This window comes from Sphaeramia orbicularis, chromosome 13 (genome assembly GCF_902148855.1).
Source record: "Sphaeramia orbicularis chromosome 13, fSphaOr1.1, whole genome shotgun sequence".
Lineage (NCBI taxonomy): Eukaryota > Metazoa > Chordata > Actinopteri > Kurtiformes > Apogonidae > Sphaeramia > Sphaeramia orbicularis.
In genome coordinates this window covers 50,603,073-50,631,025 of record NC_043969.1, presented here as the reverse complement: position 1 = coordinate 50,631,025, position 27,953 = coordinate 50,603,073, and the positions used below count along the sequence as shown (strand labels likewise).

Sequence of the window (27,953 nt, the reverse complement as noted above, 5' to 3'; positions counted from 1 at the left end):
AGAACAAAAAACCAAGATGGAACAGTTGTGGACAGTTGAAACTGTTGAAGGTGTTGAATAAACCCATTCAGCGCAGATATATTCCCTTATTTCTAGAGTCTGTTCATGCAAAATGAAACACAATTAATATTGATTAAAAATGAATATTTAATTGCAATTAATGAAAATTAATCCACAGCAACCCTGTGATTAACTGATTTGACAGCACTAGACCTTTTATAACATGAAGTGAAATGTGTGCATAATATGTTCACTCAGATACTGGACGGATAACATTAAATAACAAACAGAATCTAATCAGAAAAAGAACTCTCATCAAGAAAAACAGAAAAATCTAATATACAGCAAACACCACTTTAAAACATTAAAATATCCTCAGTTGAATGAGTTTTACTCATTTGTTACTGAGGACATAAATTATATTTGTGAAAAGTTCAACCTTCAGACACAGATGCTGTGGTTTCCTCTGGACTCGAACACATCACTGACCACAGTGACAGTTTTACTGAGGTTTCGCTGAAAACATTCAACACATGCCGAAACGTCGTAGTCAGAGTTCGGATTAAGCCGACGTTTAAACCTGATCCATGGGTGGACGAGGATGAGGGCCGATGAAGACCGACCCACGGCCCCACCCCTCAGTTTGGGGAACACAGACATGAATGAAAGTCTGAAGAGTGTCATTTTTGCACTTTGTGAATTCCTCCCAGGGTCCAGATCGGACCCTTTAGTGGGCCGGTTTTGGCCCGTGGGCCACGTGTTTGACATCCCTGGTTTTTATTATAGCTCTGTTTTTAGACAGGACACAGCCACAGTAAAACCACAAACCACCTCCATTTTACGGTTCACGGTACCATCTTATCGAGTTTTTTCTTCAAACTAAAACTCGACATTTCAGATCCTGGATTTTCTGGAGTTTGTGGTTTTGTCAAAGAATGAAATCAGGAAACGTGATTAATTCTGTTCAAAAGATTCTGCTTTTATTAGGAAAAATGTCAAATGTCCGTTTCTGTACAAACACAGTGATTGGTGACGTCAAACTGAAGGCGAGTAAAGCGACATAAGGTGCGTTAGGTGAAATACTGATGTGGGCGTGGTCAGTTTGGACCCTTCTGAGCCTCCGTACGCAGCAGGTTCACTTTGTTCTGGGTCATCTGCAGCAGCAGCTCCGAGTACTTCTCCAGCAGAGACGTCATCCCGTTATCCAGAGGACGGGCGTCTCCCACCCCCTCCTCCTGAAGCACCGCCCCCTTCTCCTGAAGTACCGCCCCCAGGTCAGACCGAACAGCTACGAAGGCTTCCAGAAGGACGGAGGAGGACCGAGGACCAGGACCAGAACCAGAACCACAGAGCTGAACAAGAGCAGTCACAGAATCATAGAAACATTTAACACTAACATCTGAACATTATCAGCAGGTTTAGTTTGGATGAGTTTAAGGTCAGTTGTAATTATTTGTATTTTACATCATTAACATAAAAAAAAGATAAATCCATCAGTGAAAATCACACAAACACCTAAACGTCCTGAACAGTAACAGTAGAAAAACCCACGGCTCTGATGTTTTTGACCTGATCTGAAGTTGAATTTAAGGTGTTCTATGTAGGGGGCGTGGCCTGGCCGCAACAGAGTGAGTCATGTTTTAGATGAGCTCCCGCTAAACTTCTTTAAGCCACATTTGTAAAGTGCATCCGACATTATGTGAGTGTACACCTTTAAAAACACGTTGAAAGTGGAGCAGCCCCGGAAAAGAGCACAAATGGTAACAACATTAAAGAAACAAACATACTGGACCCTCCAAGACCTCCTCAGACAAGAGCACTGCCAAGAGGCCAGGTGAAATGACCCCGCCCCCAACCCCCCCGGCCTCAGGAGGGATGGACTTTACAAGGTTCAAGTCTGAAAAATGCCCTCGCCAAAGACTTCGACTTTCTCCAAAGGTGTTCTATGTAGAACTGATGTTCCAGACTCTGACCAGCAGGGGTCAGTCTGGAACCAAGACTGTGTTCTGGTTTCATCAAGTTTACTTCAAAAACTAACTCATATATGCTTATGTTAAAAGTCACTAAAATAACACTGTGTCTTATAATGTTGACGTGCTGTGTCAGCTGATAGTTTACATTATAGCTCAGTTAGCTTAGCTCAGTTAGCTTAGCTCTGTTTTTTGACTGAAAACAGCCACAGTAAAACTACTAATCCCCTCTGTTTTCGGTACGGTTTACGGTACCAAAACATCAAGTTTTCTCCTTCAAACTAAAACTAGACAGAGTTTCAGATCCTGGACTCCACCCCCTGTTCTTCAGTGAGGAACTGGTCGTTCTACTGGAGGAACCTGATGATGTAGGACTCACCTGTCGGTACAGGTCCACGGCTCGTCTGGTCGTCTGCCTCAGATCGTTGGCGATCTGCTGAACCTGGACCTCCTGGTCGCTCACCATCTCATCAACGTCACCTGGATGTAGGTGGAGTCTATCAGACATAGGTGAGCAGGAGGAGGAGGTGGGCGGGGCAGACGTGGACTCATCATCTTCTAATGACAGGTCAGACACTGGGACCAGAGCGAGATCAGATTTTAATTACAGCACTGGATGTCAGGATGTCTGTTCTTATGACGCAACCAAAACCTCCATCATATCTGGACCAGGAGGGGCCAAAACCCAGACCTGGTCCAGAATGAGACCACATCAGAGTCTCATCTTTACACTTTAGGATAAAACTGAACCTGGATCTCAGAGACATTCGTGTTTTCTTTCTTCTTCTGTGTTTTTATTCTTTGCACATGTTGTGAATGTGGGGGAACCTGCACCCGTTACCACCTGGTTCTGGTCCGGGTCTCACCTGGGTCAGCCTGGGTTGGTTCTCCTGATCCTGACCGGTCCTGCTGACTGGAGGTGGGGCAGGGGATGAGGTCACACACAGTGGGTGGGGCTGTGGGAGTGAGTGAGGGGGTGGGGCTTACGATCAGGGTGTCCTCATTTCCTCCACCCGGTGACATCAGCTCAGTGGGCGGAGCCAACACCTGCAGGCTTTGAGAAAAGAAGGATCATATTACAACTGGATGGAACCAACCAGACCCTGAACCACATGAACAGAACCGACCAGACCCTGAGCCACAAGAACAGAACCGACCAGACCCTGAACCACAAGAACAGAACCGACCAGACCTTGAACCACATGAACAGAGCCGACCAGACCCTGAGCCACAAGAACAGAACCGACCAGACCCTGAACCACAAGAACAGAACCGACCAGACCCTGAACCACAAGAACAGAACCGACCAGACCTTGAACCACATGAACAGAGCCGACCAGACCCTGAGCCACAAGAACAGAACCGACCAGACCCTGAACCACATGAACAGAGCCGACCAGACCCTGAGCCACAAGAACAGAACCGACCAGACCTTGAACCACATGAACAGAGCCGACCAGACCCTGAACCACAAGGACAAAACCAACCAGACCCTGAACCACAAGAACAGAACCAATCGAACCCTGAACCACAAGAACAGAACCAACCAGACCCTGAACCACAAGAACAGAACCAATCGAACCCTGAACCACAAAAACAGAACCAATCGAACCCTGAACCACAAGAACAGAACCAATCAGACCCTGAACCACAAAAACAGAACCACCCAGACCCTGAACCATAAGAACAGAATCAACCACACCCTGAACCACAAAAACAGAACCGACCAGACCCTGAACCACATGAACAGAACCAACCAGACCCTGAACCACAAGAACAGAACCAATCGAACCCTGAACCACAAGAACAGAACCAACCAGACCCTGAACCACAAAAACCGAACCGACCACACCCTGAACCATAAGAACAGAACTGACCAGACCCTGAACCATAAGAACAGAACTGACCAGACCCTGAACCACAAGAACAGAACTGACCAGACCCTGAACCATAAGAACAGAATCAACCAGACCCTGAACCACAAGAACAGAACCAATCAGACCCTGAACCACAAGGACAAAACCAACCAGACCCTGAACCACAAGAACAGAACCAATCGAACCCTGAACCACAAGAACAGAACCAACCAGACCCTGAACCACAAAAACCGAACCGACCACACCCTGAACCACAAAAACAGAACCACCCAGACCCTGAACCATAAGAACAGAACCAACCAGACCCTGAACCACAAAAACAGAACCACCCAGACCCTGAACCACATGAACAGAACCAACCACACCCTGAACCATAAGAACAGAACCAACCAGACCCTGAACCACATGAACAGAACCAACCACACCCTTGCTGAGGACGTAACAGTAAACCCATTTGCCTTAACACAGAATAATTATTTAAATCCTCAAACTTTGGATCTCGCTGCTCACTGACCTGAAAACCACCTGAGGTACTGGTTCTCCTGGATCTGATGAACTGATCACATCCCTCAGAACCGGACCCAGAACTGCACCTTCTAAAAATAAACTTTTTTACAAAGGTAGACCTCAGTGTGTACCGTCATGTCAAATTGTCCCGTCTTGATGATCTTCACGGGTCAGTGGTGGACCTCCAGAACCACACACAACACTGTAAAGAGTCCTACCTGCTCTGGTCTACACAGGGTCCAGGTCTGGTGCTGTGGATGTCTGGACTCAAGGCACCCCGGTTCTCCATGATGCTGGAGCTGGCTGTGGTTCCTGGGTACCTGAGCTGTGGCGTCCCCTGTAGGTCACTGTGAGTCCTGGTGGAGACATCTGATTGGTGGACAGCAGACACAGGACAGTGAGACAGGTGACAGATGGAGATGGACAGGTGAAGGACAGACCTGACCTTTGAACCTGACCACCTGGTGACTTCAAACCCACCAACACCTGAACATGACACAAAGAGCGTTTCTCAATACATGTTCTCGTCTGTTCTTCGATCTCATGAAACATCATCAATTGGGGCCCAAGAACTGTTCCATTTAAAAGTTCGCACAAACCAAGATTGTTGTTCTAGTCTGCTAGCTTAAACCAAGGATGCGCTGGTTGGTGAGTCATGTGGACTTGGTTGGAAAATATCCCACAATGCATTTGGTGCAACTCTTAAAGGCAACAGCGGCTTCTGTGAAAATTGACCTCAGAAATGTTTTATGGAGTTGATGACATCACCAGATGATGTGATGTAATGTTGGAACACACACCAGAGGCAAAATAGTCAGAAGATACAACAGTATTAACAAGATATGGGAGTCAAAGAAATGTATTTATCCAGTTTTTACAAATTTTATAAAAATATAAATGACATGTAAATAGTACAAAAGCATTGAAACCTAATCCAGTAACATCTTGTGGTGGACTGTGGAAATACGGCAGAACCAGGGAGGAAAGTTCACAAGTACCAACTGTTCCAACAGAGACTCATGTTCTCTAAGGAAGTCTGTTCTCTTGGATCTCGGAACATTCTTACAAAGACCGTACTCCGTACTGAGTTTGGACTTCAGAACTCTGAAAAAGTGATTGTTACAGCCTGGCTTCGCAAAGGGAAGAGTGAGTATGGGTGTAACAAAATTTAAAAAAAAAAAAAAACAAGGTGGAAAAATGGCAGTTTGTGTAAAGTAGAAATTTATTGTAGCTCTCAAAGGTAAATTTAACAAATGAACAAAAAGCACAATGTTACAAACTGAAATCCAATTCTAACTGAGCCAGTAACGCTACAGCCGCCCCAGGTTTTGCATTTTGTGTTTTTGCTTTTTGTTTCTTTTGTGAATTCTGTTTTGTGTTGTTGTGTTTTGTTAGAATTGCCTTTCAGTTTGTAAAACGGTGCTTTTTGTTCATTTGTTAAATTTACCTTTGAGAGCAACAATACATTTTTGCTTTACACAAACTGCCTTTTTTCCACCTTTTTTTTTTTTTTTATTATTATTTTTGTTCCACCCATACTTGCTCTTCCCCTAGCGGAGCTGGGTCCTAACAGTGATATTGAGAAACGCCTTCGCTGTAACACACTGATCTTTGGCTGCGCCGCTGTACTGGATGAAAACCACCGTAGGTCAGCAGCGTCAGTATGGATGCACAGAGGGCTGATGGGAAACAGAACAGGAGGTGTCATCTGACTGAAACTATAGAGACCTCCTGCTGGTCTGAAATGTCCCAGTTCAAAGGTCACATGACAGGTTTCGCAGCTTCATTAAAAATGACCTATGGGCGACTGATGACCCCCCAGAGGGTCAAAGGTCGCCCTCAGATCACTGTACCAGAATGTGTTCTGAATGGACAATCTGGACAAACCAACAGAAGATACAGTGGAAACATTGATGTTCACCGTCCAAACGACAACATTAATAATTATAATAATAATAATTATATAATATATACATAATAATTCAACGACACAAGTCGAAGGTGGGCGGAGCGACAGAATGAACAGAATTAACAGGATGAACAGGACCATGGTACAAATAGACCTACCTTTGCCATGTGGTTTTTGAGTCGACTCTGTGGGGACGGTGACACTCGGTTCTGCGTTCACCTGAAAAACAACACAGTCAGAAGGAAACCACCCCCAGGACCTGGACACAACTGCTAATACACACCATAGAGTGTGTTCAGGTGTGTTTCAGATACGTTTCAGGTGCCTTTCAAGTGTGTTTCACGTATGTTTCAGGTGTGTTCAAGGTGTGTTTCAGGTGTATTCAGGTGTGCTTCAGGTGCATTCAGGTGACCTTCAGGTGCATTCAAGGTGTGTTTCAGGTGTGTTCAGGTACGTTTCAGGTGTGTTCAGGTACGTTTCAGGTGTGTTCAAGTGTCTTCAGGTGCATTCAAGTGTTTTCAGGTTGTTTCAGATGTGTTTCAGGTGCGTTTCAGGTGTGTTTTCGTACCGATGCGTCGATAATGCCACTCTCTTCTAAAATCCTGGTCGGGACAGATACAGGGGGTGGAGCTCGGCTTGGCCACACCCTAAAACCGTACGTGAATAAGCAATTGTTACTGTGACAACATAGAACATGACTGCAGGAGATGAGGACTGTAAGTAAACTGACCGGTGGCGGTCCTGGAAGCGCGACAGGAAGCGTGTGGAGATGCTGAGTCTGGGGTTCAGGAACTGTTTCTCGTCCGGAGGTTGAAGAGTCCGCAGGTCGGTGTCAAACCTCTCTGGAACGGCAGACGCAGACATTTGACCTCAGAGATGTTCTTTACCATTAAAGTCAGACATTCCACATTCCACTGACCCCGAAGGTGGGGTCAGAGGTCAGAGGTCATACCGTCAGTCAGGCTGCAGGACAGAGTGTCGAAGTAGTTCTTCAGAGAGTTTGTGTCATCGTCGTCGTCCAGACCCAGAACCAGACTGTCCACAGAACTGCCCTGAGAGTCTGAGTCTGGAAGAACCACAGCATGAAGAACCATCACAACATAAGGAACAGTAATGAAGAACCATCACAACATAAAGAACAGTATGAAGAACCATCACAACATAAAGAACAGTATGAAGAACCATCACAACATTAACAACTATGAAGAACCACCACAACATTAACAACAGTATGAAGAACCATCACTACATAAACAACAATATGAAGAACCATCACAACATAAAGAACAGTAATGAAGAACCATCACTACATTAAGAACAGTATGAAGAACCATCACAACATAAAGAACAGTATGAAGAACCATCACTACATTAAGAACAGTATGAAGAACCATCACAACATTAAGAACAGTATGAAGAACCATCACAACATAAAGAACAGTATGAAGAACCATCACAACATAAAGAACAGTAATGAAGAACCATCACTACATAAAGAACAGTATGAAGAACCATCACAACATAAAGAACAGTATGAAGAACCATCACAACATAAGGAACAGTATGAAGAACCATCACAACATAAAGAACAGTAATGAAGAACCATCACTACATAAAGAACAGTATGAAGAACCATCACAACATAAAGAACAGTATGAAGAACCATCACTACGTTAAGAACAGTATGAAGAACCATCACAACATAAAGAACAGTATGAAGAACCATCACAACATTAACAACTATGAAGAACCACCACAACATTAACAACAGTATGAAGAACCATCACTACATTAACAACAATATGAAGAACCATCACAACATAAAGAACAGTATGAAGAACCATCACTACATTAAGAACAGTATGAAGAACCATCACAACATAAAGAACAGTATGAAGAACCATCACAACATAAGGAACAGTATGAAGAACCATCACAACATAAAGAACAGTAATGAAGAACCATCACTACATTAAGAACAGTATGAAGAACCATCACTGCATTAACAACAGTATGAAGAACCACCACAACATAAAGAACAGTATGAAGAACCATCACAACATAAAGAACAGTATGAAGAACCATCACTGCATTAACAACAGTATGAAGAACCACCACAACATAAAGAACAGTATGAAGAACCACCACAACATAAAGAACAGTATGAAGAACCATCACAACATAAAGAACAGTATGAAGAACCATCACAACATAAAGAACAGTATGAAGAACCATCACAACATTAAGAACAGTATGAAGAACCATCACAACATAAAGAACAGTATGAAGAACCATCACAACATAAAGAACAGTATGAAGAACCATTGCTACATAAAGAACAGTATGAAGAACCATCACAACATAAAGAACAGTATGAAGAACCATCACAACATAAAGAACAGTATGAAGAACCATCACTACATTAACAACAATGTGAAGAACCATCACAACATAAAGAACAGTAATGAAGAACCATCACTACATTAAGAACAGTATGAAGAACCATCACAACATAAACAACAGTATGAAGAACCATCACTACATAAGGAACAGTATGAAGAACCATCACAACATAAAGAACAGTAATGAAGAACCATCACAACATTAACAACAGGATGAAGAACCACCACAACATAAAGAACAGTATGAAGAACCATCACAACATAAAGAACAGTAATGAAGAACCACCACAACATAAAGAACAGTATGAAGAACCATCACAACATTAACAACAGGATGAAGAACCATCACTACATAAAGAACAGTATGAAGAACCATCACTACGTTAAGAACAGTATGAAGAACCATCACAACATAAAGAACAGTATGAAGAACCACCACAACATAAAGAACAGTATGAAGAACCATCACTACATAAAGAACAGTATGAAGAACCATCACTACGTTAAGAACAGTATGAAGAACCATCACAACATAAAGAACAGTATGAAGAACCATCACTACATAAAGAACAGTATGAAGAACCATCACAACATTAACAACAGGATGGAGAACCATCACTACATAAAGTACAGTATGAAGAACCATCACAACATAAACAACAGTATGAAGAACCATCACTACATAAGGAACAGTATGAAGAACCATCACAACATAAAGAACAGTAATGAAGAACCATCACAACATTAACAACAGGATGAAGAACCACCACAACATAAAGAACAGTATGAAGAACCATCACAACATAAAGAACAGTAATGAAGAACCATCACAACATAAAGAACAGTAATGAAGAACCATCACTACATTAACAACAGTACGAAGAACCACCACAACATAAAGAACAGTATGAAGAACCATCACAACATTAACAACAGGATGAAGAACCATCACTACATAAAGAACAGTATGAAGAACCACCACAACATAAAGAATAGTATGAAGAACCATCACAACATTAAAACAGGATGTAGAACCATCACTACATAAAGAACAGTATGAAGAACCATCACAACATAAAGAACAGTATGAAGAACCATCACTACGTTAAGAACAGTATGAAGAACCATCACAACATAAAGAACAGTATGAAGAACCATCACTACATAAAGAACAGTATGAAGAACCATCACAACATTAACAACAGGATGGAGAACCATCACTACATAAAGTACAGTATGAAGAACCACCACAACATAAAGAACAGTGTGAAGAACCATCACAACATTAAAAACAGGATGAAGAACCATCACTACATAAAGAACAGTATGAAGAACCATCACAACATAAAGAACAGTAATGAAGAACCATCACAACATAAAGAACAGTATGAAGAACCATCACTACATTAAGAACAGTATGAAGAACCATCACAACATAAAGAACAGTATGAAGAACCATCACTACATTAAGAACAGTATGAAGAACCATCACAACATAAACAACAGTATGAAGAACCATCACTACATAAGGAACAGTATGAAGAACCATCACAACATAAAGAACAGTAATGAAGAACCATCACTACATTAACAACAGTATGAAGAACCACCACAATATAAAGAACAGTATGAAGAACCATCACTACATTAAGAACAGTATGAAGAACCATCACAACATAAAGAACAGTAATGAAGAACCATCACTACATTAAGAACAGTATGAAGAACCATCACAACATAAAGAACAGTATGAAGAACCATCACTACGTTAAGAACAGTATGAAGAACCATCACAACATAAAGAACAGTATGAAGAACCATCACTACATAAAGAACAGTATGAAGAACCATCACAACATTAACAACAGGATGAAGAACCATCACTACATAAAGTACAGTATGAAGAACCACCACAACATAAAGAACAGTGTGAAGAACCATCACAACATTAAAAACAGGATGAAGAACCATCACTACATAAAGAACAGTATGAAGAACCATCACAACATAAACAACAGTAATGAAGAACCATCACAACATAAGGAACAGTATGAAGAACCATCACTACATTAAGAACAGTATGAAGAACCATCACAACATAAACAACAGTATGAAGAACCATCACTACATAAGGAACAGTATGAAGAACCATCACAACATAAAGAACAGTAATGAAGAACCATCACTACATTAACAACAGTATGAAGAACCACCACAATATAAAGAACAGTATGAAGAACCATCACAACATTAACAACAGGATGAAGAACCATCACTACATAAAGAACAGTATGAAGAACCATCACAACATAAAGAACAGTATGAAGAACCATCACTACATAAAGAACAGTAATGAAGAACCATCACTACATAAAGAACAGTATGAAGAACCATCACTACATTAAGAACAGTATGAAGAACCATCACTACATTAAGAACAGTATGAAGAACCATCACAACATAAAGAACAGTAATGAAGAACCATCACTACATAAAGAACAGTATGAAGAACCATCACTACATGAAGAACAGTATGAAGAACCATAACTACATAAAGAACAGTATGAAGAACCATCACTACATAAAGAACAGTAATGAAGAACCATCACTACATTAAGAACAGTATGAAGAACCATCACAACATAAAGAACAGTATGAAGAACCATCACAACATTAAAAACAGGATGAAGAACCATCACTACATAAAGAACAGTATGAAGAACCATCACAACATAAAGAACAGTATGAAGAACCATCACTACATTAAGAACAGTATGAAGAACCATCACTACATTAAGAACAGTATGAAGAACCATCACAACATAAAGAACAGTAATGAAGAACCATCACTACATAAAGAACAGTATGAAGAACCATCACTACATGAAGAACAGTATGAAGAACCATAACTACATAAAGAACAGTATGAAGAACCATCACTACATTAAGAACAGTATGAAGAACCATCACAACATAAAGAACAGTAATGAAGAACCATCACTACATAAAGAACAGTATGAAGAACCATCACTACATGAAGAACAGTATGAAGAACCATCACAACATAAACAACAGTATGAAGAACCATCACTACATAAGGAACAGTATGAAGAACCATCACTACATAAAGAACAGTAATGAAGAACCATCACTACATAAACAACAGTATGAAGAACCATCACTACATAAAGAACAGTATGAAGAACCATCACTACATAAACAACAGTATGAAGAACCATCACTACATAAGGAACAGTATGAAGAACCATCACTACATGAAGAACAGTATGAACAACCATAACTACATGAAGAACAGTATGAACAACCATAACTACATTAACAATGGGATGAACAACCAGTCTAAGGTCTCACCCCCGTCCTGATGCTGAGCCAGACTTCCAGCTGATCCTTCAGAGTCCACGCTCCGCTCAGAGCTCCACACTGGCTCCGCCCCCTGACCTCTGACCTCCAGACAACCCTGAACGTTGAACTTCCTGTGAGCATGAACACAGAGGCCGGTGTGATCCGGATCAGGTCGACCTGAGCAGGTGTGTGGTGGGTGGAGGTGATGAAGGCCTCACCTGTCGCTGGTGCTACTGTTGTACAGACTGTATCTGGTCCCAGATCCACCAGGAGCTGGATCCACCTGGTCCACCTGATCCTCCTGAACCCCCTGATCCAAATCACACATCAAATAAGCAACAAAATGAAAAATAAAGCACCCAAATTGATCAATAAAATGAACAAAAATGAATAATAAATCAAAGAAATAATAAGTAACATTAACAAAATAAGACACAAACAGAAGAAAATGATAAATTGGCAACAAAATGTAGAAAAATAACAAAATAAGTAACAAAATGAACAACAAGTAAAATACTAAGTAAAATGAATAAAAATGAACAAAATGAATAAAAAAACAAGCCAAATAAGGTTGTAGAACTCATGGAGTTGGATCAGTGACAGTGGATGGAGATGTTTGTTTTTATGTTTAGTTATTGATACTTTTGTGGAAAAACTCCCTTTTTCTTCAGTTTTCTCTGTTTCTGATAAAATAACCCTGAACTTTAATCTGAGTTTTTATGAACATCTACGTCAGTGGTTCCAACCTTTTTTTTTTTACTCCTGAACCCATTTTAACATCACACATTTCTGTCAACCTCAGACATTCAAAACAGAGACTTTTGTTTTTGCTAAAATTAGTTTGTATTTTTATCCTGTGAAAGTTTTCTATCCTATGTTTCAAATCCAGGTTAATTTTAGAGAACGTTTAGTCTATATAATGTATATTATTGTGGATGGAGGCAGTAAAGCCAGGTGTAGATTACTGCACAAAGGGAAAATTTTGATATGTACAGTCAGTTCAGCTTGGATTTACAAGGCTGACAATTAATACTGAACAAACAAGTACTCAAACTGTGAATTATGAAAAAGCTGCAGCATCTGAAACCGACCACAATGAACATTTGACAGATACGCTGGAAAAAAATCTAAATCTGACCAAGTGTATTTTTCTTATTTCTAGTCCAAATATCTCATCACACTTAAATTCAGACAGAATCCCCTACAGAGGAACTTTTCAGTGAGATATAAGAACTGATTTATAGACAACAGATCTGGAAAATCTGATTTCAACAAATCTTACCAAGATAATTTTCATTTGTTCCATTGGCAGATTTTTCACTAAATTCAAGATTTTTTGCTTAATTCATCATAATTTCAGAAAGATCTACAGTAAATCTGCAGTAAAATTCCTTTAAGATCTGCCACAAAAGTATCAATTTTAAACACTAATCAATATCTGCTTATGTACGTCTACTTGTCGTTTGACGATACACATATATATGATGATGTTAGTGGTTGTTTTGTGGCCGTCATCAGGTCCTCACCTCCTCCTCCTCCTCCTCCTCGTCTCCTAGGAGACTCTCCAGACTCTGAGGGTGGAAGTCTTCATCTCCTCCCTCCTTCCTCTGCTCCTCTTCTTCCTCCTCCTCTTCTTCGTGGCTCTTGGTGGGACTTGGGGAGTAGCTGGAGCAGATGATCAACGGCTTCATCTGCTCTGCCCACCGACCGCGCACCTGACGAGGCTCAGCGTCTGATTGGACGGCAGACGAGGCCTCACCCTGCTCCTGCTGAACACACAACACACCTGAGCTCACACCTAATCCTGTCCGCGGTCTGCACGGTCACATGAGCACAAACAAACGCACTGACCAGTTTTCTCAACCACATGGGCAGTTTCCCGTTAGACTGGAGCACCTGATGGTCTGAGCACAAGAAAAACAAAAGAAAAACAAGTAAACATCAGGCAACATTCTGCTCAAGTTTAACCCTCCCCTAATTTTTGTCTGATTGTTTAAATTCTGATCATCCACTAAATCCATCCCATAATAAACAGTGTTAAATTCCTATACTAACACCCTTCTACCAAGTGAGTATGAAATACACACTGACAAATTTAATATTTGACCTAGAACCAAAAATAATAATAATATGAACCAGTGTTGGTGTTAATCACTGACAGGAAGAAAAAAAAATGAAAATAAAAAACTAATCTAATTTTTATGTAGAATATTGAAAAAAACAAAACAAAAAAAACCCTGTTTTTTGCATCAAAAAAAATATGGTTCGTTTACACTACAACCATGGCATTTAAAGGGTTAAAATATGAAAAATGTTTCATATTTGGTCTTTTGTTTACCGGTCAAATTGTTGAAATACCAAAAAATATAAAAAAAGTCAAAAACAAATTGTATGAAATTTGTTTTTACATCCTACGACACTGTGCAGATAATGCGCTCTCATTGGTTATGAAGGGCCTCTGTGGGCGGTACAACGAGGGGTTAATGTACAGCTCTTTTCTGACTGCAGGGTTATAGTCATTTTACATACTATATCATCAGGTCACATGACATGACTGTGTTTATGTGAAGCGACAGGTATGAGGGGTGAAGACGTACATGGATGTCTGGTCGTTGATGGAAGGTTTTACAGATTTAACGTCCCTGAGTTTATAAACTAACAATAACCTGTTTGACAGGTCAGGTCTGATGGTTTAGTCACATGTCACCTTTGTCATCTTTGCCCAGGGGGACTGGACAGATGAATCACCATGGCAACAGGTCATTACTACGGCAGCGAGTTAATAAAAGGTAGATGAGCTATCACAAAATATACCAAAGGCACCAACAGACTAGACCAATCAAACAGCAGAAAACAGGTCACATGACACCATGTACAGAATGAACCAGATATGAATCAGCAGAACTGGGCTGCGATAGGTTCAGATGGACCATGTCCACTGGGATCACTGACTAGGTTCTACTGTTGGTCTGAGGTTCAGTCCATCTACAGTTTCATCAGATTGTCTGTGAACCACGGCTCCTCACCAACGCCTGAGCCCAGTCTGCCCGGCGTCCTGGTATCAGCCTCCTCCTCCTCCTCCTCCATCTGAGGCAACTGAGATGACGGGACAGTGATGAAGGTCTCCCTCCTGGACAAACAGTCAACACACAGTGGATGATGTGGGGACCATGAACCGATCCAGGACAGGGGACGGTCTCAGATGTCCTTTAGACCAAACTACGCTGAACTCAACTCACCTGATGTGTTTGTGGCTGATGGCGTTGGCTGCAGCGTTCGGCTTCCTCAGGCCCCGCCTCTTCCTCATGAGAGTGGTCATGTGACAGTCCAACCGCCACACAAACACACAGCTGTACAACACACAGACACACAACTACAATCAGTTCACCCGATATCAACATGTGGTCTGGGTCTGGTTCCACTGAACCCGCCCAGAAGGTCCACCTTCCAGACCAGAGGCACACTCGTTCCATGGATCTGCGACATGGTTGGTTTTGTTGTTCGGATGACGTTACCTGTCTCCTGACACGGTGATGAGGTGTCTGCAGTCCTGGCTGAACCTCATACAGGTGACGATCTCTGAGGAGACACCAAGGAACACGTTTAAGGAACACGTTTAAGGAACACATTTAAGGCCATTCATGTTCTACGTTAAAGACGCAGACAGACACAGACCAAGCCTTTTGTCCGTCGTCTGCATACTTTACGTCTGTAATTCTGTCCATTCTCCAGGATTTTGTGGATGCAAATCTAGGCAGAGAATACATTGCAGTACCACCGGGAACCACAGGGGGCAGTGTTGAGATTTGAAGAGAACAAGGTCCAGAAATAGCAGAACTTTTCAAAGAGCGACTGTGAGTTAAAGAAAAACTACCAACATATTTACGACAACTAAGCCTTCTCAATATCCACGTTAGTAAAACCTCCTCTATCATCACTATATTTGTTATTAGAGACTTTCTTCTTCTTCTTCTCAATAAAACATTACTCTTCTTCGTGGTATTTGGTCAAAAAGTGACAATAAATGGGCTGTTACTCTGACATCAGATCCCATCAGCTACCTGTCCTCCAGGTGAACGTTTACCTGAATGTCCAAACAGCGTGGCCACACACTCTCCAGTCTCGTACTCGAAGATGCAGATGGATTTATCAGAGCAGCTGGTGGCAAAGAAGGTCCCAGATGGATCCATGTGAACCTGCAGCACAGAGACCCCATCAGACCCACATCAGACCTACGACCTGAAGACCACTGAGAGCCAATCAGAAGCCTCGTCATACAAAGCAGGGTATTACCTTCAGTGGGGCACCTTCATCAGTGGATGAACCTTGCAGACACCGCTGGAGCTTCCCACTGTGAACGCTGTAAACTCTGAACACAAACACAGCACGGACACGTCAGACTCTAAGGACATAACAAACCCCCTGTCCATCAACCGAGGACAAAAAGACGGAACCAGACTAAAGCCTGCTACCCTCTCCACAAAAACAGAGGAGTTTCTTCTTGCTCCCAGGGCTCGGTTTGTGAGTTAATGCAGATTGTTCTCCACACCATCTTGGCAGAACTTTTTTTTCCTGCTGTGTCCAAGAACTATTGTATGATTGGTCAGAAATTCAAAATGGGTGTGGTTGATGTGAAAAAGCAGAGGACATTCCAGGAGTCCAGCACTTGAGTTTCTCCTGAAGTATGAAATGTCCTGGCCAGAACTAACTTAGTTCTTACCACCTCGAGAAAACAAAATTCTCTGTTCTCGCAGAGTTTGTAGCAGGTTTAACAGAACGAGAGTAAGTGAACGGAACCAAAACAATGAGACAAAGACAATGAGGCTAAAAGACTAGAAGCAGGGACAGACCTGACGTTTCGGTCCTGACAGGCGATGGCGGTGTGCGTCCTGGAGACGTCCAGGTCCATGTCATACAGCGTCGTCTTCTCCACCACGTGGTGACTCCTGGAGAACACCAGACCCTCTGCTGTCTGGAGCAAAGCATCATGGGAAGGGAAGCTTAGTTCCACCATCGACAATTAATAATCATAGTCGTCATGAGACCGACCTGCTCTGCCGTCTGGACATAGATGCTCTTATCGGCTCCGCAACTGACCATCCGGACCTCTGGACTCTCCCCTGGGACACAGGACACACCTGGTCAGTCTGACAGTAAACCATGTGACACAGAAGGTCACCTGTGTGGGCGTGGTCTCCTGTGAACCTGAATATAGGCTCATTTGAGACTGGTTGAACTTGATAGTGCACAGAGGCGTCACTTAGATGTGTGTCCAATTTGACGACTTCCTGTGATGTTGCCAGGACAACGGATCAAAGAGCTGATTGGCTCAGTTTTGGTAGAAACAGTTTCCACTTATTTCTAGTTTCAGATGTAAAGAGTGACCCCGGTCCATCCACCTGAGGATGATGCCATCTATGGGTGTGGTTACCTGACATGGCTGGTGTGGTTACCTGATGTGTCCCGGTGTGGTTACCTGTGAACCTGACTGCAGTGATGGAGGCTGAGTGGTCATTGAGTGTTTGCATCAGACTGTAATTCTTCTCCAGGTCAAACACGTGGATCAGTCGGTCTCTGCTCGCCGACGCCAAGAGCTTCACACCTGAAACCATGATATAACATCATTAATTAGCAGCTGCACCACAGCCTCCTGCCCAGGAGAACCAATGGCCACCCAGGTATTTTAACGAGGTTTACAGGTTGTAGTTTGATGACCGCAGCCTGCTTTAGTCTCACAGTAAACTGAAAACACTGTGGTGGAGAATATGGTCACATCTTTACAGCCTTTAGTTTATGAGCGGACCATCGTCCATACCAGTGATCTGCACGAAGACTGGACTTGAACTCACTGAACTCAGCTTCAGCTTCAGGGTGAAACAGAAAATGGAACTACATGATATGGGACTGAACGGTCAAAAATAATCACTGGGATTAAATGCATGCAATAAATGAGATGAACAAACAGCTGGGAATTTTGAGTTAATTACAACCAAGATTTCCAGACTATGATGTTGAATCATTGGCCCTGTCGCTTATTGTTCAACACCGATGGTTAAATGTCACTAATCAGTGCAACAGTTCAGTTACAGTGAAACCTCATTGATGTGGACATTTAGAAAGACATCGGTCCAATAATGGTTAGGGTTAGGTGCTAGAGGTCCAGATGTTTACTGGAAAATACTCAATGGTTTCTCCTTCTGGTCTAAAATAGTACGATGACATGCTGTCAACTAAACATAAATACCATCCACCTGTGTAATTTCACACCTGAATCAGTGTTAACATCATTTTTCACTAAAATGATAACGAAATACAGAAATTGAGTGTACTCATATAAAACAGCTGTTCAGTGGGGCATTACCTGTCTGAATGTAAAGTGTACAAGAGGTGTTTGACCTTTGACCCTGGTTTACCTGTGGACATGGGGGAGAATTCCAGACACAAAATCTCCGAGTCATGAGCTTCAATCTTCACCAGCTCATCCAGAAACTGCAGACCGAAGATACTGAACAAACAACATTAAACATGAAAACAAACCTTTACACGTCATTGTTAACTGAAAGTCTTACTGTGGAGGACACATGTCTTACCGTAGGTTTCCACAGCGGTCTCCTGCTGCCAGATGTTGTCCATCAGGGCTGATCCTCAACACCCTGATGCCCGCCTTCCCATCAGCCCCTGCTGCCTCCCCCTCATCCTGCAGGTGCTGTGTGTTCTCCCCAACATACACGATCCTCAGCAGGTCCTGAAAACAGAGTATGTGTTATGTCCCTGTACAGCTTAAAGCGTTCTTAACGTGTTCTTAGCATGTTCTTAGCGTGTCCTTAGTGTGTCCTTACGTTGCTATACAGGTTAGCGGGGGCAGTGGGCGTGTCCATGTGCCACAGTCGGATGGTGTTATCAGATGAACATGTGAGGAAGGACGATGGAGGCAGACAGGCCTGGGACGGATCCAACAGCTCTGGATAAACCTGAAAATAGATGACATGCCATGTCAGTGAACACACCACAGACTACACACCAGGTCAGCGAACGCACCACGGACGACACACCAGGTCAGCAAAAGCATCACCGACGACACGCCAGGTCAGTGAACATACCACAGATGACACGCCAGGTCAGCGGATGCTTCACGGACGACAGTTTCAATAGATGCCTTTATACAAACATAATGTATGAAGTACTGTGTAGTAGTACTGTACGCAGTACTATGTAGTACAGCAGTAGTGTGTAGTACCTCCAGACTCCACACGCGGCTGCTGTGGTACAGAGCAGAGTACATCTTCTTCATGTTCTTCATGTCTGTTGTGTTCCACACATACACACTGTGGTCGTTGTACACACAGGTCAGGTGACCAGTGAGGGGGTCAAAGGTCAGGGCCAAAGTGTTGGGGTACTGAGCACCTGGTCTGGCGGGGGTCATGTGACTGAGAACACACAGATAAATACAGACGTGAGTACACAAAGACCACAGAACTGTATATTTCTACTGATTCGACAGTTTTTGAAAATTGTCTGCAGGTCTACCCCCAGGCCGTGCACCGCATCAGGTCAGTACCTGCATCAGTTCAGTACTCATACCTGTGTCAGTTCAGTACTCATACCTGTGTCAGTTCAGTACTCATACCTGTGTCAGTTCAGTACTCATACCTGTGTCAGTTCAGTACTCGTACCTGCATCAGTTCAGTACTCGTACCTGCATCAGTTCAGTACTCATACCTGTGTCAGTTCAGTACTCATACCTGTGTCAGTTCAGTACTCATACCTGTGTCACTTCAGTACTTGTACCTGGTCTGCAGGTCCACCCCCAAGCGGTGCGGTCGGTGCAGGGTGGTGACGTACTGCAGGTTGGAGGGACTGAAAACCCTGATGACTCCATCAGCACAACCACAAAAAATAAAGTCCTCGCTGACCATCAGACAGCTCGCAGACGTCGTCTGTCAACAAAAAACAAGTCGACTACAAAGATAAGTACAGCCGGGTATGTTTTAGTTCAGGTGTGTTTTAGTCCAGGAGTGTTTTAGTCCAGGTGTGTTTTAGTCCAGGTGTGTTTTAGTCCAGGAGTGTTTAGTCCAGGTGTGTTTTAGTCCAGGAGTGTTTAGTCCAGGTGTGTTTTAGTCCAGGTGTGTTTTAGTCCAGATGTGTTTTAGTCCAGGAGTGTTTAGTCCAGGTGTGTTTTAGTCCAGGAGTGTTTAGTCCAGGTGTGTTTTAGTCCAGGTGTGTTTTAGTCCAGGAGTGTTTAGTCCAGGTGTGTTTTAGTCCAGGAGTGTTTAATCCAGGTGTGTTTTAGTCCAGGTGTGTTTCAGTCCAGGAGTGTTTAGTCCAGGTGTGTTTTAGTCCAGGTGTGTTTTAGTCCAGGAGTGTTTAGTCCAGGTATGTTTCAGTCCAGGTGTGTTTTAGTCCAGGTGTGTTTTAGACCAGGAGTGTTTTAGTCCAGGTGTGTTTTAGTCCAGGTGTGTTTTAGTCCAGGTGTGTTTTAGTCCAGGAGTGTTTAGTCCAGGTGTGTTTTAGACCAGGTGTGTTTTAGACCAGGTGTGTTTTAGTCCAGGAGTGTTTAGTCTAGGTGTGTTTTAGTCCAGGTGTGTTTTAGTCCAGGTGTGTTTTAGTCCAGGAGTGTTTAGTCTAGGTGTGTTTTAGTCCAGGTGTGTTTTAGTCCAGGTGTGTTTTAGTCCAGGTGTGTTTTAGTCCAGGTGTGTTTTAGTCCAGGTGTGTTTTAGTCCAGGAGTGTTTAGTCCAGGTGTGTTTTAGTCCAGGTGTGTTTTAGACCAGGTGTGTTTTAGACCAGGTGTGGTTTTACCTTCAGGTCGACCCACGTGTCCAGCTGTCGACTGCTGTTGAACAGACATAACAAACCAGAGCTTGTGATGCAGTATGTACTGGATGCCATGGGGCCACGCCCACACGCCACTCCACTGAAGACACTATTTTTATGGTCGCCTAGCAATCCAGAGCGACCAATCAGAGGAACTGTGCTGTTCACCTGCTAAGAAACACCAAACCAAGGTAAACAGAGGGGGACAGAGGGCGGGGGGGTAGATGAGCTGTGATTGGCTGCTGACCCGTCGCTCTTTGGAGGCGTCCAGGTACCAGAACTTGACGTGTCTGTTGCCAGCGGTGACGAAGTAGCTGCTGTCCTGAGAGAAGGAGACGCAGGAGACTCTGCTGGACACTTTGTTGGAGGCGATGACCGTCCCCTTCTGTAAAAACACAGCAGCGGGTCACATGGTCAGCGGTCACATGGTAAGCGGTTCACCTGTATGGGTCATGTGTCCGGTACCGGTGGGGTCCGGTGTGCTCACCCTCCAGTCCCACACGCTGACGGTCATGTCGTGCTGGTATCCCACGGATACAATGTAGCAGCCGTTAGTGGAGAACGCCACACAGGAAACGCCATATTTATGACTCTGAACCTCAGCCACCTGAGCTCCGCCCACTTCCCACACTCGCACACAGGGCATGTGACCGCTCTGGAACACAAAGAGACACTCTGATTGGCTGTGACCTCATACAGGGCCGTCCACTCCAGCCAATGAGAAAAAGCATGAGATTAAAGACATAAACTTACAAGTATTTTCCATGTGTTTAAATATTTGAGTTTGTCTAGATCAGGGGTTCCCAAAGTGGGGTACCTGTACCCCCAGGGGTACTAGGAACAAGCCCAGGGGGTACTTAAATCCATTAAATAAGCCATCATGTACCGAATACAAAATAAATACTGAGAATTAACCCTGAAATATAAAACACAATAAATACATTCATATAATAGTTTTATTGTCTTTGGTAACATTTGAAGAACATTTATATTTTAAATGATTCAAAATGAGTTTATTTGAGTAGTTAAGGAATTATTTTATATTGATGAAAGGTTCATTTATTAATTAATGACCAATTTATTTATTTTTCTTATCAATGACAGAGGGCACTTTTCAGTTTATACTTTACACAAAATTTACTTAAAAATGTGCTTTTTTATAAATTACAGTTAAATATATGTTGTTTGTTTACAAAATTTTGTAAATATAAACAGAAACCTTTGACACAGGAACACATTTGCTGAAGTGAGAGTTGGGGGGTACTGGGATTAAAAAGTCTATTTCAGGGGGTACGCCGTTGTACAAAGTCTATTTCAGGGGTACTCCGCTGTAAAAAGTCTATTTCAGGGGGTACTCCGCTGTAAAAAGTCTATTTCAGGGGGTACTCCGCTGTAAAAAGTCTATTTCAGGGGGTACTCCGCTGTAAAAAGTCTATTTCAGGGGGTATTCCGCTGTATAAAGTCTATTTCGAGGGGTATTCCACTGTAAAAACTCTATTTCAGGGGTACTCCACTGTAAAAAGTTGGAGAACCACTGGTCAACATCATTCTGTGTCCGTGTTCTTCTTCTTCTTTTTAGTTCTTTCTAGTCATTTTGATCCTGTGTGATGGTCTGTGTTCAGTTTCTGCCTAGTTTTAGACAGAGCTCCTCATTTCACTGACAAAAACATCCATCGTCTGCCGTACCGCAACAGCACAAACGGTTCAGGAGTTACGGTACTATGAATGACGCGTGTGTAAAATTGTGTCACTGGAGACACGATCGTCCAAAAAGGGTTAACAGACTTCATATAAAGTATTTCTGTATCACACACCTGTTCAGTGAAACTAGTTACCCTGAAGTAACGACACAAAGGAGACTGTTCCAAGTACTTTTTTTAAATTCCAAGAACTTCCTGTTTGCAAGGATGACCATGAACTGACTGACCAGACGGGTCCGGTCCAGTTTTACCTCTCCAGTCACCAGGTGTTTTCCATCAGGTGAGAAGGCCAGAGCGCTGAAAGGTTTCCTGAAACAGACACAGGTGTATGAGCCCAACAGAAGAAGAAAAGAAATGAGACTACTAAAGCGCAGACCTGTGGCTGCAGTGACTCCGGTCCACTAGGTGGCAGTAAAGCCTCAGTAAATACTGAGAAGCAGCAGCGGCTCCGTTCACATGGAGCTGTTTAGAAGACACTGAACCAGGACCAGGTTTGTCAGGATGGTTGTCCTGCAACGTTCTGTTTTTCCAGTTTGTTTCTTTTGTCGACTGGACTTTTTTGTCGACTCTAAAACCACATTAACTTTGTAAATTATTACAACGTGGACTGTGTGCATCCTGCCCCCCCCAGTGTAAAAGTCTGCAACCTTTGTAATCTAAAGAGACGACAGAAATAGAAAAAGGAGCCAAAAGATACCCTTATATGTTTCCTCAAAATAGTAACAGTTTAAGAAGCTCTGTAGGATTAGTTTGGACAGAATATGTGGAGAATAAATTAAAATTTGAATGCATTTATGGAACCACAAAGAAATGACAGAACTAAAGAAAACAGTGATATCTGTCACTATTTTCATTCAAAAATCAACTGGTATGTGAAGACTTTCTTTGCAATGAACAATACAAATGAATGCCTTCAGTGTCTTAAAATTAAAAAGTAATCTATTTTTTCTACTTTTTTTTTATTCATTTGGAGCATAGTTACATTTTTACATCTGCATAACGTCAGAATCACTATATGGTTGCAACAGTAATAGCAAAATGTGTCAAAAAAAAAGTGTCATTCATTTCCTTTTGCTTTTTGACATTGAACCACTGGAAAAGGCCCCAGAACCACAGGTCGTCTTCTCCTGCTCTGGTGAAAGGTGAGCCTCCACGTTACTGACAGCTGAGGCACCTGCTGTTGTGCCGAATTCTACTCCCTGCCGAAAACTGCTCCCCCTTCCTAAATCAGCCATGGAGAGGACAATGAGCACCAAATTCACCCTGTCACAACTTTTTCTCCTTTATGACTGTAGGGCATGAAATTAATTGTGAATTATTCAACCTCTTAACACCATGAGAGCTGTGTAGCAATTAAGTAATGACTGGGGATGTAGTTTTCGGCACGGAGCAGAATTCGGCACCAGATATTGCCGAAAACTGCCTCCCCCATTACAATAAGCTTGCGAAGCTACAGGAGTGAAATGACTTTAGCAGCTCACATTTGGAGTTCTTCTGGTGTGACAGGGTGAATTTGGTGCACTTTGTCCTACTCATGGCTGATTTAGGAAGGGGGAGCTGTTTTCGGCAGCTGCTGCGTGATGCAGTTTTCTGCAGGGAGTAGAATTCGGCACAACACCTGCAGCTCCAGGACCACGTTAACAACAGTATAATAACGTCCATCACGTCTTCACAGTGGATTTAACTCTGTCGTCACCGTTTTAATCTGACCCAACCTGTTCTAATGTCAGGTTGAATAAATCTGTTCATGTCTCTACACTGGACCAGACGGCACAAACTGGAAACAGACCCAGCTCCAGGATCAATCATATTTATTGATCCTAAACCTGGGGTAACCATGTAGTTTGGCGTTTATTTCAGGAGGTCACATGGTCTTCCTTGCTTCGTGTCTCTGTATTTTAACCGATTCCTCGTCTACTTGTGCACGATCTGCAGATGGATTTGGTCAAATAAATTAGTCAAATAACCAGCAGAGGGCACTGGAGGTTTTATCCACTCAGAACTTTGTCAGAACTTTGTCAGCTGTTTTTAGAGGTGGAGGACATGGTTGTGAGGTGGCGTTTATGTGTCATAGGTAAATGTGGATGAGTCACAGATCTTTAACTGTTCCCTGAACATTCCACCATCGGGTGTATAGAAGCGGAGGAACATGGTGTTAGTTTCCGTCCGTCTTCGTATTCTTGTCCACCCCGTGGTTGGACAGTGTCCGCAGTAAGACAAACCTGGACGTGTTGACGATGTGACTCTGTTTGTTCTTCAGAGGATGAAGCAGCACCACGACACACCTGGCACACAAACACATCATCTCAATCACAGAGGCATGATGGGAAATGCATCACACAGGTATGGCGCAGGAGGCGGGGCTTACCCAGCAGGGTAGGCGATGAGCCCCGAGTTGGGGTCAGAGGTCAGACCGCTGCTGCTGAGGGTGGTGATGCCAAAGACTTTGTCCAGATGCACCTGAACACACCACAGAACAAATACATGTATTTAACTAAAAATATGGAACAAAAACATTTAACAAAAAACATGTAAAAACAAGTGGTTCCAGGCACAACAAGCCCCGCCCCTCACACATAATGTAGCTTATTTTGGCATCGATCCAGTTGATGTCATCTTGTCTATGCCTGTGCTGATGTCAGCATAGACTGCATAGATAACTTTTGGCCATTATAAGTAAATGGGGAAAAAAAAAATTTTTAAACTCATAAAAAGTTTTAACATTGAACTACTTTTCCCAAAATGTAATCACATCTATTCTGGATCACTGATAATCTATAAACCCAATTAGGTATGAATTCAACCAATAGTTTTGCTGCTGAAGTGTAAACAAAGAAACAAACAATAGCCCTGGGTGGGGGGGGGGGGTGTTAATAAATAAATGTGTATTTAACCAAATATACGCCCATAGAGAACGTTCCTAAACACCAAAAGCACAGTCTGGTCATGTCAAAAGGATTTTCATAGTTTGTTTTGAACTTTTTTTTTTTTAAATTTATTTCATCAACTTGAGCCATAAACAAAAATACCAAATACTCAATAACTGTCATATTTTTAACCCTTTAAATGGAAAACGATATTTTTGATACAAAAAACCCTTTTTTTCCCAATACACAATCTAAAAATGGGATTACTTTATTTTTTTCATTGGGGAATATGTCAGTGATTAACATTAACATTCGTTAATATGCATTATTATTTTTCATACTTGGTCAGAATTTTTAATTTAAAATCATGCGAAAATGAACTTTTGAATTCTGATCTGAAGTGTAAAGTGTGTATAATACACTCACCCAGATACTGGAAGGATAACACAAAATACCAAATATATTTATTTAACAACATGTTACATAAAACTGAATTAAAGTTAACACATCCATCAATATGTAACTGAATAATGTTTCTAATGTGTATTAGTACTTTTACTGTAGTATGTATTAGTACTTTTACTACCATGTGTATTAGTACTTCTACTGTAGTGTGTATAAGTACTTTTACTGTAGTATTAGTGCTTTTACTACAGTGTGTAGTAGTACTTTTACTGTAGTGTGTATTAGTACTTTTGCCAGTGTGTATTAGTACTTTTACTGTAGTGTGTATTAGTACTTTTACTGTAGTATGTATTAGTACTTTTACTACCGTGTGTATTAGTACTTTTACTGTAGTGTGTATAAGTACTTTTACTGTAGTATTAGTACTTTTACTACAGTGTGTATTAGTACTTTTACTGTAGTGTGTATTAGTACTTTTACCACAGTGTGTATTAGTACTTTTATTGTCATGTGTATTAGTACTTTTACTAAAGTGTGTATTAGTACTTTTACCACAGTGTGTATTAGTACTTTTATTGTTGCGTGTATTAGTACTTTTACTAAAGTGTGTATTAGAACTTTTACTGTAGTATGTATTAGTACTTTTACCACAGTGTGCATTAGTACTTTTACCAGTGTGTATTAGTACTTTTATTGTTGCGTGTATTAGTACTTTTACTAAAGTGTGTATTAGAACTTTTACTGTAGTATATATTAGTACTTTTACCACAGTGTGTATTAGTACTTTTACTGTAGTATGTATTAGTACTTTTTACCACAGTGTGTATTAGTACTTTTACTGTAGAGTGTATTAGTACTTTTACTTCCGTGTGTATTAGTACTTTTACCACAGTGTGTATTAGTACTTTTATTGTTGCGTGTATTAGCACTTTTACTACTGTGTGTATTAGTATTTTTACTAAAGTGTGTATTAGAACTTTTACTGTAGTATGTATTAGTGCTTTTACCACAGTGTGTATTAGTACTTTTACTGTAGTGTGTATTAGTATTTTTACAAAAGTGTGTATTAGAACTTTTACTGTAGTGTGTATTAGTACTTTTACTGTAGTGTGTATTAGTATTTTTACAAAAGTGTGTATTAGAACTTTTACTGTAGTGTGTATTAGTACTTTTACCACAGTGTGTATTAGTACTTTTACTGTAGTGTGTATTAGTATGTTTACTAAAGTGTGTATTAGTACTTTTACTGTAGTGTGTATTAGTACTTTTACTGTAGAGTGTATTAGAACTTTTACTGTAGTATGTATTAGTGCTTTTACCACAGTGTGTATTAGTACTTTTACTGTAGTGTGTATTAGTATTTTTACAAAAGTGTGTATTAGAACTTTTACTGTAGTGTGTATTAGTACTTTTACTGTAGTGTGTATTAGTATTTTTACAAAAGTGTGTATTAGAACTTTTACTGTAGTGTGTATTAGTACTTTTACCACAGTGTGTATTAGTACTTTTACTGTAGTGTGTATTAGTATGTTTACTAAAGTGTGTATTAGTACTTTTACTGTAGAGTGTATTAGTACTTTTACTGTAGAGTGTATTAGTACTTTTACTGTAGAGTGTATTAGTACTTTTACCAGTGTGTATTAGTACTTTTAAAGTAGTAAACCCTGTCTATATTCTTCTTTTGTAATTCATCGGGTCTGTTGTTAAACTTTTACGGGTCCTCGGAGCTCGTTCGTCCGCTTAACTGTCACCGTTAGTCGGTTGTCTGTTCTACGCTAAGGCCGTGGTTCTGCTGTTCTCTGTCCGATCTTTAGCTTGTTGTTAGCGGACTGGAGCACCGGCCCTCCAGCCTCTCTGTCCCGGTTGTCTGTTACCGGGTAGAACCAGGATGTTTTCGGCCTTTTCTGCCCGTTCGTCCGCAAACTTTACCCGGCCGCTGGAGCTCCCCCTCGGCTGGCTCTGTCGGCTCTTCCTCCGCAGACAGCCGCCCACACCCGTCCTCTTCTTGTCCGCCGTCTCCGCCATCGCTCGGGTGTGTGAAACTTTTACCCGCGTTAACGCGAACACTCCGCTGTTGGAGCGGAGCACTAGCTTAGCTTCATGCTAGCTGCGACCAAAGTAACCTGATACTTTGATGACAC

General features: G+C 41.8%; 1 protein-coding gene across 2 annotated transcripts; it reads right to left on the bottom strand.

Moving 5' to 3' along the window:
• Positions 1–30: 30 nt before the first annotated feature.
• On the bottom strand, positions 31–27,932 carry wdr62 (WD repeat domain 62). 2 transcript variants are annotated; one of them, XM_030152366.1, is made up of 32 exons: positions 27,742–27,932; positions 24,909–25,000; positions 24,763–24,825; positions 22,792–22,849; positions 21,328–21,495; positions 21,088–21,225; positions 20,826–21,011; positions 19,817–19,965; positions 19,266–19,455; positions 18,868–18,999; positions 18,619–18,773; positions 18,442–18,533; positions 17,505–17,630; positions 17,078–17,148; positions 16,879–17,000; positions 16,322–16,397; positions 16,113–16,224; positions 15,544–15,607; positions 15,268–15,378; positions 15,055–15,158; positions 13,880–13,932; positions 13,555–13,797; positions 12,247–12,338; positions 12,038–12,159; positions 7,216–7,329; positions 6,994–7,105; positions 6,832–6,910; positions 6,422–6,482; positions 4,573–4,723; positions 2,837–3,024; positions 2,350–2,546; positions 31–1,352 (listed from the first exon to the last, which is right to left on the bottom strand). In XM_030152366.1, the coding sequence occupies exons 1-32, from the start codon at positions 27,835–27,837 to the stop codon at positions 1,098–1,100; spliced, it is 3,972 nt and encodes a 1,323-aa protein (XP_030008226.1). In that variant the 5' UTR covers positions 27,838–27,932; the 3' UTR covers positions 31–1,097. The 2 variants fall into 2 exon arrangements, with proteins under 2 accessions (XP_030008226.1, XP_030008227.1); XM_030152367.1 differs by having other exon boundaries at positions 20,826–21,008.
• Positions 27,933–27,953: the final 21 nt, after the last annotated feature.

What these genes read in the sequence shown, in the direction of transcription:
- wdr62 (XM_030152366.1), bottom strand. Translation starts at nt 27,837, where the DNA reads ATGGCGGAGACGGCGGACAAGAAGAGGACGGGTGTGGGCGGCTGTCTG. An exon ending in CACTGCAGTCAGGTTCACAG is followed by an intron (nt 17,149 to 17,504) that starts GTAACCACACCG and finishes CCTGTGTCCCAG; the next exon opens with GGGAGAGTCCAGAGGTCCGG. An exon ending in AACAGTAGCACCAGCGACAG is followed by an intron (nt 12,160 to 12,246) that starts GTGAGGCCTTCA and finishes TCATGCTCACAG; the next exon opens with GAAGTTCAACGTTCAGGGTT.